The sequence below is a fragment of the Sceloporus occidentalis genome, unplaced genomic scaffold, assembly GCF_023333645.1.
Source record: "Sceloporus occidentalis isolate IW3139 unplaced genomic scaffold, rSceOcc1.0.p SCAF_10, whole genome shotgun sequence".
NCBI lineage: Eukaryota > Metazoa > Chordata > Lepidosauria > Squamata > Phrynosomatidae > Sceloporus > Sceloporus occidentalis.
The window spans coordinates 28942609-28959191 of record NW_028316990.1 but is presented as its reverse complement, the minus strand read 5'-3'; the positions used below and the strand labels follow the sequence as shown (position 1 = coordinate 28959191).

Genomic DNA, 16583 nt, shown 5'->3' with positions numbered 1-16583 from the left:
GTCTCTTCCAACTCTATGATTCTATGATTCTAAGGTTAAGAGGTGATATGATAGCCCTGTTTAAATAATTGAAGGGATATCATATTGAGGAGGGAGCAAGCTTGTTTTCTGCTGCTCCAGAGAATAGGACTTGGAGGAATCGATACTAGCTATAGGAAAAGAGATTCCATCTCAATTTTAGGAGAAACTTTGTGACAGTAGTTCAACAGTGGAAGATGCTGCTGGTGGTGGAGTCTCCTTCTTTGGAGGCTGTTTTTAAACACAGGCTGGATGGCCATCTGTTGGGTATGCTTTGATGGAGATTTCCTGCATGGCAGAATGAGGTTGGACTGGATGGCCCTGGGGGGGTGGTCTCTTCTAGCTCTGTGATTCTATCCATGTTACCACACAACACTCTTGTACACTCATCCCTCTATATTTGCGGATTTGATTATTCACAGGGTTTGATTAATATGTGTGTTTACCTCTAGGAATATCTAGGTCCTCCAGTGCAACTCTATGGTCAACTTTAACCAAAAGTCACACTGAAGGACCTAGAGAGGACACTCCACTGGGCATTTGTAACTCCTCCAGGGCAACTCTGTGGTCAATGTCTGGCAGATGTTAACCACAGAGTTGCACTGGAGGACCTAAAAATTCCTAGAAAGGTGTCCTCTGAGGTAAAAAAAAAAACATGGTGTTTTTGTTATTTGTGGTTTTTACCATATTCATGTGGGGGTCTTGTGCCCCTAACCCTAGTGAATATGGAGGGACAAGTGTAATAATAATAATAATAATAATAATAATAATAATAAAGTTTATTTATATTTTATTGATTACATCAATAAAATAGCACAACATTACAAATACAATTGATAAAACATTAATACTGAAGTGTAGTGCTGCTGCTATTCCACTTTGACTGCTTTCTGGTTGCATTCTGAGGCTTGTAGTCCATTGAGGCCTAAGAGCTCCTTGGCTGAGCGTTCTAAGCGCCCTCCCTTGGACTACAAAACCCAGCATGCAACGGGAGGCAGCCATTGCAGTCCAAGGGGCCTAGTAAGCGCTCTAAGGGAGGGCGCCTTGAAGGCGGAACGGAGGTTCTGAGGGAAGGGAGCGAGGGGGGAGGCGTCCAGCGACGGACCTGGTCCCCCATGTTTTAAATCTTGAGTCTCAGGAGGCGAGGAAGGCCATCCATAGACAGAGGGGAAAGGAGCCCCATTGAAGTGAGTTGGGGCTGGGAGAAGGAAGCCTTTGGCATTAAAGGCTCTTGAATGGTTAAAATTAAGAGATTTCCTTATGCAAAGAAGTTAAAAACTGCTGAAACGAGAGCAAAAGGTGGCTGCCATTCCAGGTCATTTCAAATGTTCTACTTTGGGTTGTAAACCATTTGGAAAGGGCTCCTAACATGAGTAATTTTTTTAACCCAAATAAAAGGAAGTACTGCATAAACAGTTTGAGGACAGTGAAACAAAACCTATAGGTGGAGATTATATATATATATATATATATATATGTACATATATATATAAGACTGATTGATGTGGGATAAAGACGTATGGTAGTATATCCAATGAATATAACGGGTGTAAATGTTTTAGTTCGGTGTAGCCAATGAAAATGTGTAGTTTCCTTTGTTCAAAATGCTATAAAAACTTGGTTTGTTTTAATATTGAGGTTCCCAGTAATTTGGAAGAATTTGGAACAACAGCTGCAACTAAAAATTAACCTTTTTCCCCTTTCCAGTCGGCTCCTTGGTCTCCCTGCTGATTTCTGGTTAAAATTCTGGTTGTAAGATAATCAATAATCAATAATCTATAACACTTGGATGACTTCGGAGAGGGCCAGAAAGGGGCAAAACGTGAGGGGACGAAAGCAGCCTGGAGGTTAGGGCCTACCTGCTTGCTTGTGCGTTGTGTGCCTCCTGACTTAATGGCAACCCTATCATGGGCTTCCCTTGGTGAGTTTCTTCGGAGGAGGTTTTGCCATGGCCAACCTCTGAGGCTGAGAGAGTGTGACTTGCCCAAGGTCCATGGCCCAGCTGGAATAGATGTATAGTGTTTAGATCAAGGGAAGCAATAGTGCCACTATATTCTGCTCTGGTCAGGCCCCACCTGGAATACTGTGTCCAATTCTGGGCACCACAATTCAAAAAGTACATTGAGAAACTGGAATCGTATCCAAAGGAGGGCAACTAAAATGGTGAAGGGTCTGGAAACTATGTCCTATGAGGAACTTCTTAGGGAGCTGGGGATGTTTAGCCTGGAGAAGAGAAGGTTATGGGGTAATATGATAGCCCTGTTTAAATATTTGAAGGGATGTCATATTGAGGAGGGAACAAGCTTGTTTTCTGCTGCTCCAGAGAACAGGACCCGGAACAATGGATGCAAGCTCCAGGAAAAGAGATTCCACCTCAACATTAGGAGGAACCTCCTGACAGTAAGGGTTGTTAGACAATGGAACACACTGCTTCCTTGGTGTGTAGTGGAGTCTCCTTCCTTAGAGGTCTTTAAACAGGCTGGATAGCCATCTGTTGGGGATACTTTGGTTGAGATTTCCTGCATGGCAGAATGGAGTTGGAATGGATGGCCCTTGCAGTTTCTTCCAGTTCTATGATTCTATGAACCCTATTTTTTATAGTGCAAGCTATGCCATTCAGAAATAAATTCTTCAGTTAACATAAATTCAACCAAAATGTTTTGTTTTGAAAGAGCAATTGTAAAAAAAAAAAAAAGTTATTTAAGATACCAGTCATAACGTCTGAACTGCATTTTGCTACATTGGCCTGTTACAGACTGCCAAAATAAAGCTGCTTCGGGTCTCTTTGGAGGTATGCTATTTAAATGATGCATGGGTCCTAAGAGTCCGGAAGCTGCACCAAAAGCTGCACTCCGGTGCTTAGGAATAGAGCGTGGCTTTGGTGCGACCTCCGGACTCTTAGGACCCATGCATCATTTAAATAGCATACCTCCAAAGAGACCCGAAGCAGCTTTATTTTGGCAGTCTGTAACAGGCCTTAATTTTCTGATTTACCATAGTCTTATGGTACGTATAGTCCTACACATTAATGCAAAAAAAAGCTCAAAATCTGGTTTAAATAACAACAACAAAAAGGAACTCAAAGGTTATATTTTGTTACTGCAAAAAATAATCCCAAACCAGCTAAATGCTACAAACCAATGGCCAGTAGTAAAATTTAAAAAAAGCTCTTTCCAGCCAGCCTTCCTGGCCTCAACATTCACAGCAAACCACATATACCTAGTATGAGCTAGCATTCAAACTGGTTTATCTTATATGCTTTTACTGTTGCTAGAAGACCTATGACAAGTTGAAAAGATTAATATTCACTACCTATTGTTCAGTGGTTAGATTATCATACTGCTAAGACTACACATAAACATACATACTATAGAAGTCACCCTCAAGAAAATATATTTCAGAAATACTCTCAATGTAGATCAGTGTAACCAATATGGTGTGGTAGTCTGAACGTTGGACTAGGATTTCTGAAAGCCAGGATTGAGTGTATATACCTAGCCCACGTCCCTGTATTTCCCATCCATGATAGGATTACCTTAGGGTTGCCATAAGTCAGGAAAGACTTGAAAGCACACCACAACAATATTATCAATGAGACCCACTGTTTTGTGCTCATCTCCTGTGCTTCTGTTATAATTGAGCATAAAGAACAACTTATTAAACAGATCTTAAGATATGGGCAAGTATCCTGGACCCTTGACATTTAGGGCCTCAAAAGTAAGCTTAAGCAAGCTATTGTAACTCAATCTAACACTCTCAGTTGCAATATGAGTATAATAGTTATTTTGATAGGAATTCGGCTTCATGCACGTTTCTTTAGGAACAAGCCTAAGTGAACACTGTGTGAGTGTAATGCATAGGATTTCAGTACTGTAACCAATATGCTGATCTGTCATCTTGTATTTCTAGGTGAATGATGATATGCTAGGTGAATGACTTCAAGTTCCTACATAAGCCTGCATTGTTTACTTTCCTAATGGAAGAGGTAAGGGTTCTTGTGTTCTCTGCTTGTTAAAAATGAAATGGCCAGTCTTTTGATAATAGGGCTCTATAGCATTCAAAGAGGAGGAGATTTGGCAAGGGAGCTCATCATGTCAAAGGCCTATGGGTTTTTAAAAGTTGCACCCCAATTTGTGCAGGAATCAAAAGAGAGAGAGCGTTCCTGTAACAAAGGTTCCATTTATCCTTACGTTTTTGGGAATCGGACTCATCCATATTTATGGAAGAAGGAAAACAACTAAATGAACAACAATTCCAATATGACTTTTTAAAAGAAAAGGGTTCTGAATGCAACAACAGAAAGGGTTGTACTTCAGCTTCATGGATCCTAGTGTTAAAGAAAACTCACTGAATAGACCTGGACAGTGCTTCATTTGGGGCTCAGTTTGTAGTTTTTAGAGCCCAGGTAAACTCTAGGAAAACACAGTCCTTTAGATTTTTTTTTGCAGATTTTAAATTACTTAAGCATTTCACTACCAGTTTCTTCTTTCTCAGTGGCCTTGCTTTGTCAGCAGTCCTGGCAGCACTCATACATCTAAATTCATTAGAAAACAGAATAGCTTTTACACAAATACACATACCTCTTTTAAAGGACAGTCCTCATGCCATCTCTGTGCTCTTTCCTTTGATGCAGGCTCCCAAACCCACATTCCAGGATGAACTGGAATGGTGTATCTCCCAGCTGGAGACTGGACTTCTGCGTCTCAACCCTACTCCAAAACAAGGTCTGTTGGCTTTACCCTCCCCTGCCCTGCCCCAAATGAATATGGTTCCAAACTCTGTTCTCATCCAGCTAGCATAGCAATTTTTTGCCAGCTTTACGGAGGAGCCAAAATATTTGACCACCAGGAAACCTCCCCCCTCCCTTTTGGAAAATTTCTTTCTCCTTTCTGTAACGTTAAGCTTGGACCTGGGGGCAAACAATCCTCTGCCCTTCAGCTGTTCAGAGTCAAGTGTGTGATGCCTGAAACCTTTTTATCTTCCTGGTTCCAGCAACAACAGTTAGCTGGTTGTTCGTCAGAAGAAATGGTTCCACTTACCTTGTTAGAAATGTGTGAATGGACCTTTAGTCCAGATCCTAATACATTCATTTTTCTTGTGTTTGGGCCAGTCCTTCTTTCAGAGACTCAGTTTCCTATTTGTAAAGTGGGACCAATATAGACCTATCTCCCCAGTTTGCTTTGAGAGAACACAAAAAGTCAAATGAACCTAGAGTACTTTGAAGATCTATGATTTCATCTGTGCAAGTACCATGTATGTTCGTGTACAAGTCAACCTCATGTATGTTGAGGGAAGGTTTCAGGGTCAAAATCCTTGATATGACCCATGGATAAGTCGAGGGTAAAACTTAGGGGGCTATAAGAAAGGATGGAAAGGGGGGAAATACCATAATTAAAAACCTAACAATTTAATAAGCTTTAAATTTTAAAACAATTTAAAATATCACATTAAAACAGTATAAAATCATTTAAAAGTTATACAAAAATTAAAAAATAAATAAAGCATTCACACCCAATAAGAACCCTCCCTGCTTAAACATTAAAAGCTTGTTTAAATAAAAAGGTCTTTGGCTGCCAGTGAAAGGAGGACACATTGTAATTGTGTCTGTAGTTGCTGTGGCACTTCACTTAGTCACCAGTCTTCTAGCTGCACTTAGATAGACTGTTTCTTGAAAGACAGGCATGTAGTCCACCAGCAGAACTATATCCAAAACTTTACCAGCTTTACAGTCTACCAGAGTTTGTGCTCCACTGCATTCCTTTAAGATACAAGGATTGCTTAACTGTGATCACTACCATTTTGTCAGTGTGGAGCTCAAATGGGTTGTAAAAATTAATTTCATCACAGTAGCATCTGTGTATCTGTTACACATTCTTTTAATTTTTTCCAACTCTCTAAAGCAGCAGAGGAGACTCAGCACATTCTTGGGGTGCTGCGTTCACAGAAGGCTCCTCTTGTAAAAAAGCGGCAGGTGATGCATCAGGTTTTTGGGGACTACCGGCTCAAGATGGAAGAGGAGAGGAAGAGATCAGCAAAACTAGGTGAGTTGTTATGATTTATATTTTGCCAGGAACCCCTAGGGAACTGAGATACAAGTGTTTACAGTTTGCTAGGTGTGATTTATATTGAATGCAGAATTTGGACTTTCTCTCTGTACAATCTATATAATTATTGTAAACATGTAGAATTGTCCACCTTACAGTGAAGAAAGGTAACTTAATAGACAAACCAGTCCTTTTCTTTCTTCCCTACAGCCATGAAGAGGGAAAAGTTACAAATACAACCAGGAGACATTTTGGGCACTGTGTCATGTAAGGAACAGTCCAGCCGCCCCTCTGCAGTATCAACATCATGGTTTACACCATCAGATAATAGCTTTCAATTTGGCTTTGTTCTTTCTGAAAAGAACTCTGAAGAAATCAATGGAGCCATGACAGAAACATGTAGTGGGGATGATATCAAAGAGCAACCTGCTGGTCACAGTCCCTCTGGCATGCTGGGCTTTTCCACTGGAAGACTCAATTCTGAATTTGCTTTCAACTTTGCAATCCCACATCAATCTGTTGCTTCTGATCCAGGCTCAGAAGCTAAAGCAAAAGCAGATGCAGAGATAGATGCCCCAACTACAGAAGCAGTGGTGATGCTGGAGAAATCAACCATTTCAAAACCTGATAAATCAGATGTGATGGATGAGGAAGCCGGAAGGGATGGCAAATATCTTATGCAAGGAGTTCCTAAATTGGAAGCAGCCCAAGAAGGTATGGAGACTGTTGCCGAAGGTTCTAATTCAGTCTTAGAAATAGAGATGTGCCTGCTTACCAGTAGCAAGTGATGGGGTCACCTTATAGTCTCTATAAGTTGTAAATGACTTAGACGTACAAAAGAATGGGTCTTGCCACTGGCGTTTTATAAGTAACTACTTTAAACAGAATATGTTTCTAAAATATGTAATCTAATTAATCAAAGGGCATCTTGTAAATCCAACAAAATGTTTTTTTTCTGATATATCTGATTAGATTAATTTCTTCATGATAAAATGCTGTAATACTAAATTTGTAGGGTCTTGCATTAATTTTAAAATGAAATTAATAGATGTTACATTCTTAATGATCCAATTAGTACAGTCCTGAAATTCTTAAACTGTTTCCTCCTTCTTCAAACATGGTTTATTTCCTATTAACATTCTCTCACCTGAATATAACATGCTAATTTTATTCAGAATAGCTATTTTTCTTTTATTCCTAGGACTGGCTTTTGCTTTTGTGTTTAGTGTCTATAAATGCACTTCTTATAGTAATAGTAACAAGGAGCTGGTGATGACATTTTCCTCCTTCATCTTGTAGGACTTTTCAAATGAGTAAAATATATTATAATTGAAAGCATCAGTTACAATGCTGGTTATCGAACAAAATTTTACCTAATTGTTTTATAGCCCTAGTAGAAACTAAGCAAGCGGAGCTAACAGTGACAGATGATGGGCTGAAGAAGAGGAAGAGGAAGAAGAAAAAGAAAACATTACTTTCAGAGACAGCAGACAGTGGCTGTATAAATGATGTTGGCAAATCCCATGGGGAAGTCATGACTGAACATCCTGAGACGTGTCAGGTATGATATATTCATTCATAACATCACCCTTAATTTTTTTAACAAAATGTTTCCTTAGTAACTTACAAAGACAAGTAGCATGACAGTTACTGCTCTGTGACTTACAATCTAAATTTAAGTGTTGACACATAAAGAATATAGAAAGGGATGTTGTTGTTGTTGTGTGCCTTCAAGTCATTTCTTACTTATGCCTCCCTAAGGTGAACCTATCACAGTGTTTTCTTGGCAACAGTTGTTCAGAGAGGGGTTGTCATTGCCTTCCTCTTAGGCTGAGAGAGTGTGATTTGCCCAAGACCACCCAGTTGGTTTTCATGGCCCAGCAGGGATTCGAACCCTGATCTCCAGAGTTCTAGTCCAACATTCTAACCAATACACCACACTAGCTCCCTTGGGGCAGTCGGGTACAGATTACATTTCTTATATTGATCAGCAGGGCAGATACAGTTCAGGAGGTCTCCTGAAGTGATGTCCACCTCATAGTAGAGGCCAGAATCCAAACGTCTCCCAGAAGAGGCAGTAGAATAGCCTTGCTTTTCTTCTTCACCTTCTGCTCTGCAGTTTGTTGGAATATTCAACATTATATGCCACATGTGGGCAGGCCATAGCTGACAGAAAGCCATCTTACTTTGTCTTCAAAGTCAGATCTTACTTTGAAGAATATTTTGGCTTTGCCTTTAATTTGTTGTGAGTTTGTTGTCTTGTTTTAATTTGAGCATCATTTTATTTATTTTATAAATAACATTATACATATGTGCCCAGTATTAAGCCCCACAGAGTTCAATTGAACTTGCTTTAATGTAAGCGTGTATGTGTGAAAAAATAATTGCATTTAACACCAGGTTGAGGATTTAGTTGATACTTTGGTTGTGTTTCATTGTGTCCTGCCTGAAAGTCAAATTTCTCTAGTCTCCTCTCTTATTGGCACAACATGAAACAAGAATTTATTACCTCTAACTACTTAGTCTGGAATATAAGAGAGAGGGCTTTTTTGATAATAGTCCCCCAGATATGAAATGTTTTTCCTCTAAAGCATCACTAGGGGCTGCATGAAAGTCAAACAATACCTTCTTAATGTACTTTATTTATGTGATCTGATTTAAAGAGTAGTATTAATGTTCTTTAAAGTTCAGTACTAATATTATTGACTTCCATCCTTGATAACAGAAGGTTATCTTCTGCTGTTTTGATACTGATTTAAACTGTCCATTTTTGATAGGATGATTGGTTCAGGCTGGCATGACATTTTTATTCTTTCTATTGAATTTGGGTGTGTTTTTTTTAATTGTTCAGTATTTGAGATCCAATACTGTGTAGTGGCTTGACTGTCAGACTAGGACTCTGGGAAATGGTGGCCTTGGACAAATCACACTCTCTCAGTTCAATAGGAAGGCAATGCTAAACCCCTTAAAACAAATCTCGCCAAGAAAACTTCATGATAGATTTGTCTTAGGGTCGCCATAAGTTGGAAATGACTTGAAGACATGAACTGGTGTAGTATAGTGGTTTCAGCGTTAAATTGCAACTCTGGGAGAGTAGTGCTCAGCCATGGAAAGCCACTGGGTGACCTTGGATAAGCCAGAGTTTCTCACCCTCAGAAGAAAGCAAGAGTAAACCGCCTCTGAACAAATCTTGCTGAGAAAATTTCATGGGGAGAGCACCTTAGGGTCACCATAAATCAGAAATAATTTGGAAGGTCCACAACAATAATAATCACATTTAAATTTTAAATTTGCTTTAAATCATGTATGTCACGTAGCAAATTGTGTTAAGATGTGGCTAACAGATGTATTAGATAAACAGATGTACTGATAGCAAGCGGAACACCAGATGCCCTCGCTACTGATCCAACAGACTTTCTTAATTGAAATTGATTCTTGTTTCTTTGGTTATCTTTCCACCACCCTTGTTATGACAGTCAGATGACCAGATGAAAAGGGAAGTGGATTGGTGTATAGAACAGCTGGAGCTTGGCCTGAAGACTCAGAAATCAACTTCGAAGCAGAGTAAGTCTGACTTCTGGAAAAGATTGGGCTGAAGGGAATGAAGAGCTGGAGAATATCACATGGAGAGGCTTTTACTGACATGTGGCTTGTCAGGTAACTGCAAGGAATCTGTGGTCATCAAAGCAACATTTTCACAATTCCTGGTGCATTGAATATGAAGGAAAAAGGAGCAGGGGCCTCTGTTTCACATACAAGGTTAATCTGAAGCACAGGTGAGAAACTGGTAGCTCTCTAGATGTTGTTGCACTACTAGTCCCATCATCCATGATCATTGCCCATCTTTTCTGAGGCACAGTACAGGCAGCGCTAAAGTGCTGTGCTGGCACCGTACTAGGGTTAAGGGACTGTGCAGCAACCACATGGTCCCTAACCCTAATAATTACAGGCTGCGTAACAACGGCAGTGCCCGGTATACATGGGCACTGCCATTGTTATGTAAGCACTGCACAGCATCTGCATGTTGCCACGCGGTGCTTACATGACGAGTGTGCTAGTGGCACACTTGTTACGCCGCCCCTGTGGCTTTGAAAGAACCCACTTTTTGTGGGTTCTTTTTCTTCCGCAGGGAAGCCGCACAATTTGGCGGCTGTGGCTTTCCTCTGGAGGAAAAAAGGCCACCGCCAGCCCGGACATTAAGCAAGGTATGTACTGGGCCTGAGTCTAATGGGAATTGGTGTCCAACAACATTTGGAGGACTTTAGATCCCCTGCCATCTAGAATTTCTCAGAGGAATGATGGCATCCATTTTTAATGTAAAAAGACAATTCTTAAATGATTTATCTCTCAGAGAAAAGACAAACACTCAGGAATCATGCATTTTCCTTCCACACGTTTCTTGTAGTTGATGCCCTCCTCTTGCTAAAGTGGAGGGAATCCTTGGAATGAGGTACTGTATATTCATAAAATAAAGTACTGAATAGTCATAAAACTGGTTGACTTGTGGAAAATGGAGTGGGGGTTGTTAATAATGGAAGTAATAAAATATTATGGAAAAGATCTTGTATGGCTATAACCCTGAACAGGACTGCTCCACATTGTAAGAAAAGATGGACAAATGTAGCCCTCTAGCTGTTTTTGGCTTGTATATATGTATGGGTCTTATAAATATACGTACATGAGATTTATTAGTCTCACTTCTTGTAATAATGACAATAACATCCTTTACCTTATTTCAGTGGGTGAGGCATTCCGGGCCATCAAGATTCTCCGCAGCGAGAAGGCAGTGCTGGCAAAGAAACGCCAACTTATGCGAACAATGTTTGGTGATTATAGAGCAAAAATGGCAGAGGAAAGACGGAAGCAGTTGAAGCTCATGCAAACAGGTAGGGAAGTCAGGCTTGCTTCCTAGGTTCTAATAAATATTTGAACACAGAGTTTAAGGCACTGCAGTAGTGCAATGTAACTGCTATCCAGCAGCAGTTATTCCATCAGGCTTCAGCAGAGGAACACTCCATCAGCTCTGCTAAGAGGCACCAGCTGTATGAGGTGGCTTTCAAGTGTTTCTATTTATGATAAGACCTTTTAAATTTTTAAGAATTGGCATCTGTGTTTTCCTCTTGTAGCCTCAGCAGTAGTTGAGAATACTTTGTAGACTGCTTTGTGATTGTGTGTATGCTGCTAATAATTCTTTGGTGTTGTTTGAATTTTAGAAATGTTCCATTTAAACATTTGGAGGTTATTTCAAGCAGATAACTGTGTAGTTAAGTCCTGCAACCAAGTGTTGGAAGTGTGGAATGCTACTTCATTCTGTCCATTATCACACCCATTCCAGTCAGCATGTTGCAAACTCCCTACCAAAAATCAGTCAGCATGTTGAACACACTCACCATGCTTCATGCTCATTAGCTTTGCACCGTTAAGCCTAATTGATCAGGAGCCAGAAGAATTCTGGACTAAAGCCAGGGACATTGTCTGGAAGGAAAGCCGAAAGATAGTCTGTAGCCAGAAAGAAAGATAAGCCTCAGTGGATGACAGAGTGACAGATGAAACTCTACAAGCACTCAAGGATAGAAGAAAAGAAAAATGAAAGGTGACAAAAATAGAACCAGAACACTGAATGCAAATGTTCAGCAGCTTGTGTGCAGTGATAAGTAGAAATTCTATAATAATAAAGGCAAAGAAATATAAGTTGGCATCTGAAAAGGAAAAACAAGATCCGAGAAATCAAAGAAAATCTTAAACCAAGAGTAGAGATGCTTTACAACTAGCAAAGACATACATTACATGATCGAGTAGAAATAAAAAAGACAAATGGAAACAGTGCATATAAGCACTATATAATAGAGATGAAAGGATAACAATTTCATTCAAGGAAGTACCATTTGAAGATGAACCTACAATTTTAGAAAGTGAAGTAGAAGTTGCACTGAGAGCACTAGGGAAGAATAAATCTCCAGGAATAGGTGGTATACCAATAGAACTGCATCAAGCTAGCTATTGAGACAGACTCTACTCTAGTTTTAACTAAAATCTGTCACTCTCTACACACTGTCCCTAGGAAAACGCATTAGTTCTTTTGGCTTTTCCTATCATTTGTACGCTGATGACACTCAGCTGTATCTTTCCACCCCTGACCATTCTCTGGATCTTGAACAGCAAGTTTCATCTTGTCTTACAGCTGTCTCTCATTGGATGCAGCATCGACGCTTGAAGCTCAATATGTCCAAAATGGAGCTTCTCGTTTTTCCACCCAAGTTCTGTTGATGACATTTCTATTCAACCAGTCCAGCAAGACTGTAGTCTTGGTTTTATTTTTGATTCTTCTCTGTCATGTATCCCCCAGATCCAGACCACAGCTAAGGCATGTGGAGTCTTTTTATACAGTATTGCCAAAATCCGACCATTTCTCTCTGCCTCTACTGATAGTCAAGGTCTGCTGTCTCAGCCCAGGATTTTCTCTGCCCCGTCCCAGATTCGCCCCTTTTCACTTGCTGCCCCTCACTCCTGGAACCTCCTTCCCCCATGAACATGGCTCGTCACTTCTTTAACCAGTTTCAAAACTGAGTTGAAGACCATCCTGTTCAGAGAAGCATTCCCAGTCATTGCGTGACTATTATTTGCTATTTGACGTTTTTAATTTGTTGCCTGTTTTATTGAACCCTTTCCTGTATTGTTATGTTACATTCATTTTATTCTCCGCTTTTAGACAATACATCTCAATTCAGGAGGGGGAGGTAGCAGTTTATGATCTTGAGATGTGGAATGTGATTGCATCTTCACTTTTTCACACAGACTGTTTCTATCCCTTCTTCTCTCTAAGCCTCAAAAGCAGCTCATATAGCAGAAGTGACTGAAGATGCCCACAGGAACAGAAGTCGAGTTTTCTGGAAGTCTGCAGAAAGGATGAGAAGAGACAAGAGTCCTGGAGATTCCTTTCTCCATCCTCCTACCTCCTCTGCTCTTGCTGGCACAGCTAACTCATCTTCTTTCAGGTTTACATCTTCTCAAGAACAATTCTGCTTTAATTTTTTCTAAGAAACAATTCAGAAATGTGTAGAATGATCTGGTGTGAGTGCTGAAAACTGCCAAAAGTTGTGTTGTTTTTTTTAGGGGGAGGGTTGTTGCCAAATAGCCTGCAAAACAGAACAGTTGCATGGCTGAATAAAGCAAAACTCCTGACAAGGTGCCTTCAAAGGACGGAATAAGAGTATAGGAATATGATGTGTTGCTTTTTTTCAGTAGAGTATGGAAATCTCTTAAAGTGGCAGAGATAATTCAGAGTTTGGGGAAATTAAAATGAGAAGTAGCAAAAGTATATACTTCTGTGCAGTTAAAATTATATTATGCCTTATTAATTGAAGCATCTGTTCTTTAGACTCCTGCTTTCTCCAGTCAGCCCTTTGTATCCATGGATTCAACTATGCACAGCCTGAAAATGCTCAAAAGATAATATAAATTCCAAAAGCTATTTTGTATAAGGGAAACCATTTGACCATACCACTGTTCTTAATGGGACTTCAGCATCCATGGATTTTGGTGTCCACCAGGGATCCTGGAACTAAACACCAGCAGATTCTAAAGGCCCATTGTGTACATAAAACAGACACACAGATTGCCAGTTGACGATAGGAGACAGTAACCTGGCCTGTTCTTTTGCTTTGGAAACACCTTAATCTGCAGAAATCAGCACAGTGAAGCAGACTGCTAAGCATAGAGCAATGCTTACAGTCTTGGGCTGGAACTTCAGAGGTAGGTGGCTTTCAGCCAGTTGCTCTCTCTCAGCCTGGCCTATATCTAAGGGTTGTGAGAATAAAGGGAAGGAAAAGGAAATGTATACTACTTTGAGCTCTTTGCTGGATATGAATGTTAACTAAATAATAATAACAAGTCACTTCTAATTCAAGTACCACCAGCTTGTTTTGATAATTTGTGTAGAACATGCTGATGATACTCTACCTCATGCACAAGGCCTGAACCTTTACAGCTGTTTAGAGAAGTAGTTTGGCACTGAACAAAACTGTGGCCTAATAAAATTCCCACAGTTTGTGAGACATGTATATGCATATGTATTTAACATAGTGGAACTTCAGATTAAGCCAATGCCTTATCTAGGGCTGTAATGCAATACACACTTGCTCAGTAGTAAATCCCACTGAACTCTGGTTCTTATTTTTAAATGAACATGCTTAAGATAAAGCTGAAATTTTTTAGATGGATTTTGGGAAGGTGCATTTGCTAGAATGGAGTGAGACAAATGTTATACAGCGTGCCCGGACCATACGCAGGGTGTACTATACGCGGCTTCAAGCTTACTCTGAAGCTGTGTGTCAATAAAACATATGGCACATGCACTTGTGGCATGCACTCTGCGTGGTGCTGCAAGCAAGCGCCCTGTTGTTTTCAATGGGGCACGAACATACCCTGAATTCCCCTTATGTGGGAGAATCCGGAATGGATCTCCCCGCGTAAGAGAAGGGCCCCTGTAGTTTCATAGCAGTGCTTTTAGCAACAGTGCCATATGCAAGCATTAGCAAGTGGTGCTTATCTCCCTGCAATGAAAAGCTTCATCTGCTGCTGAAGTTTCTGTTAAACAAGTTGTCAATTGACAGCCCTCAGTTGAGCACTAGCTGCCATTGTCTCTCCTAAGTAACTATTGAAAGAACAGTGGGCTCAGTTCAAGTCTGACTCTTGGTTAATAGGTTAATTCTATACAGCAGTGCTCTGCTGTGCATAAGAACCCTAGCATGCTGGATTTTTTTTAACCGTGCATGGAAAGATGCCATAAATATCAAATTGCTTCCAAGTGTGGCATGTGTGTCAAGATCTGTCACAGGACTGACAGTCCATAATGGACAGGAGAACTTTTTTAAAAAAAGTTTTAAATGGTTTGGTTTATTGAGAAAATGAATATGAAATACAGTTTATGAAATAAACAAGGTTTATAAATGAACTAACATCGTTGCAAAACTTTCACACAATGTACTGTATATAATCAGTTAATATCCTCCAAAGCTAATATCTGCCTTGTCTAAATGTATTATTCCAGATACAACCATGAGTGACTGGGGCTTGTTTTCTTGGGGGTGATGAGTAAAAGTGAACCAAGTTTTTGTAACGTTATCCATGTCTGTGTCATAATAATAACTTTATTACAGCCATTTGGCCAGCACATGTCTGTGTCTTCATTCAGTTCCTTGACACTTTGTGTTATTTTTTTCCAATACAGCTAAGTCCCATATTTTTGCATACTATGAGGTGATCTTCACTGTTTTTCCTGATCGCCAGTGCCATGCAGTTAACAGTCTAGCGGCTAAAAGTAAAAGTGGGATTAGATCCTTATGTGATAACTGAACATTAGAAACAGATACAATGTTCAATAGTGCTATGTCTGTGATGAATTGAACCTGTTGGCTGGTAATGTTACGTATTTCTTGAAAGACTTCCCTTCAGAATGTTGAAACAACTATGCAGTCCCACCACATCTGCATGTAGCTTTTGAGTAAGTCACACTCCTTCCAGCATTTTTTATAATTTATGATACCTTCATTGATGTAAAGAAGTTTGTATGTTGTCTCTTTGGAATGTGAGGGAATGGATTTAAAAGGTTTTGATTTCCTATACTCTATAACAGGATAACTTCACTGTTCAAAGGGACAAGAAACAAGCCATTTTAAGCGGCTAGAACTGATCAACCAGCATAAACCAGCAAGTTGAAGAGGCAGGTACTTGAATGCAGTCTGTCCCTCTTTTAGCACTGGCATTCTCAACTGTAACAAAAAACTTTTGGCAGAGACTATGAAGTACATTCCAACTTTGTTTAAAACCTTGGCTGGGAGATACAGGGAGAATTCAGGAGCAACAGCCAAGCCTTCTCCATTCACTTTTTGGCTTGTTAGTTCCATAGTGGGCCTTTGGTCCAACTCCTGCAAAAGGATCAGACAGTAACACCTACAGTCCCTCTTCCAGGATTGGTTAAAGATGGGGGCGGACTGTTGAATTTTAATTAGTCTGTTGTTTCTTAACATATATAGAATAGCCAGGTGGGCAGGGATGAAAGGAGGGGAGCATGTATGTATCAGAGTTTAGAAAAGATATCTTGACTTAAATAGGACAAATACAGCTTCTAAGGCAGACCCAGCTACCAAGATCATCAGACATCCATCCAGACTTTCAACTAATCAAGAAAGAGAAATTCAACCTGATCGTCTTTGTAATTATTGGTTTTGTTTACGAACTGGGGGAATAACCTACAATTTTGGCAAATAATATTTAAAAGAGCAAGCACTTAATGGATGTCCTCTTTGATTTAAAAGCAGTCTTAACTGAATGAAGATACTCTACTTGGTATCACAAATAACCATTAGGCACAATTTGAGCTCAGCTGAAGTGCATATTGCATTGGATTTTAACTCTTCAACAAAACCTTAATATCAAATGTGAAAATATTTTAAAGACTGTAATATCTGAAACACTGAGTGATTCAAAATACAATTCTTGAGTTTTACTAACATCTCAGCA

The 16583-nt window shown here is 39.9% G+C and overlaps 1 protein-coding gene across 4 annotated transcripts; it reads left to right on the top strand.

Moving 5' to 3' along the window:
- Positions 1-1131: 1131 nt before the first annotated feature.
- Positions 1132-15899, top strand: CUNH8orf33 (chromosome unknown C8orf33 homolog). 4 transcript variants are annotated; one of them, XR_016271722.1, is made up of 10 exons: positions 1132-1205; positions 3928-4003; positions 4652-4742; positions 5919-6059; positions 6273-6776; positions 7451-7623; positions 9539-9626; positions 10802-10948; positions 12886-15564; positions 15697-15899. XR_016271722.1 is itself a non-coding variant. In XM_089476918.1 (10 exons), exons 2-10 carry the CDS (start codon positions 3995-3997, stop codon positions 15737-15739), a joined length of 1368 nt encoding a protein of 455 aa, XP_089333044.1. In that variant the 5' UTR covers positions 1132-1205; positions 3928-3994; the 3' UTR covers positions 15740-15899. The 4 variants fall into 4 exon arrangements, 3 of the variants coding, with proteins under 3 accessions (XP_089333044.1, XP_089333046.1, XP_089333045.1); XM_089476918.1 differs by having other exon boundaries at positions 12886-13057; XM_089476920.1 differs by having other exon boundaries at positions 12886-13057; positions 15292-15899.
- The last annotated feature ends 684 nt before the right edge of the window (positions 15900-16583 follow it).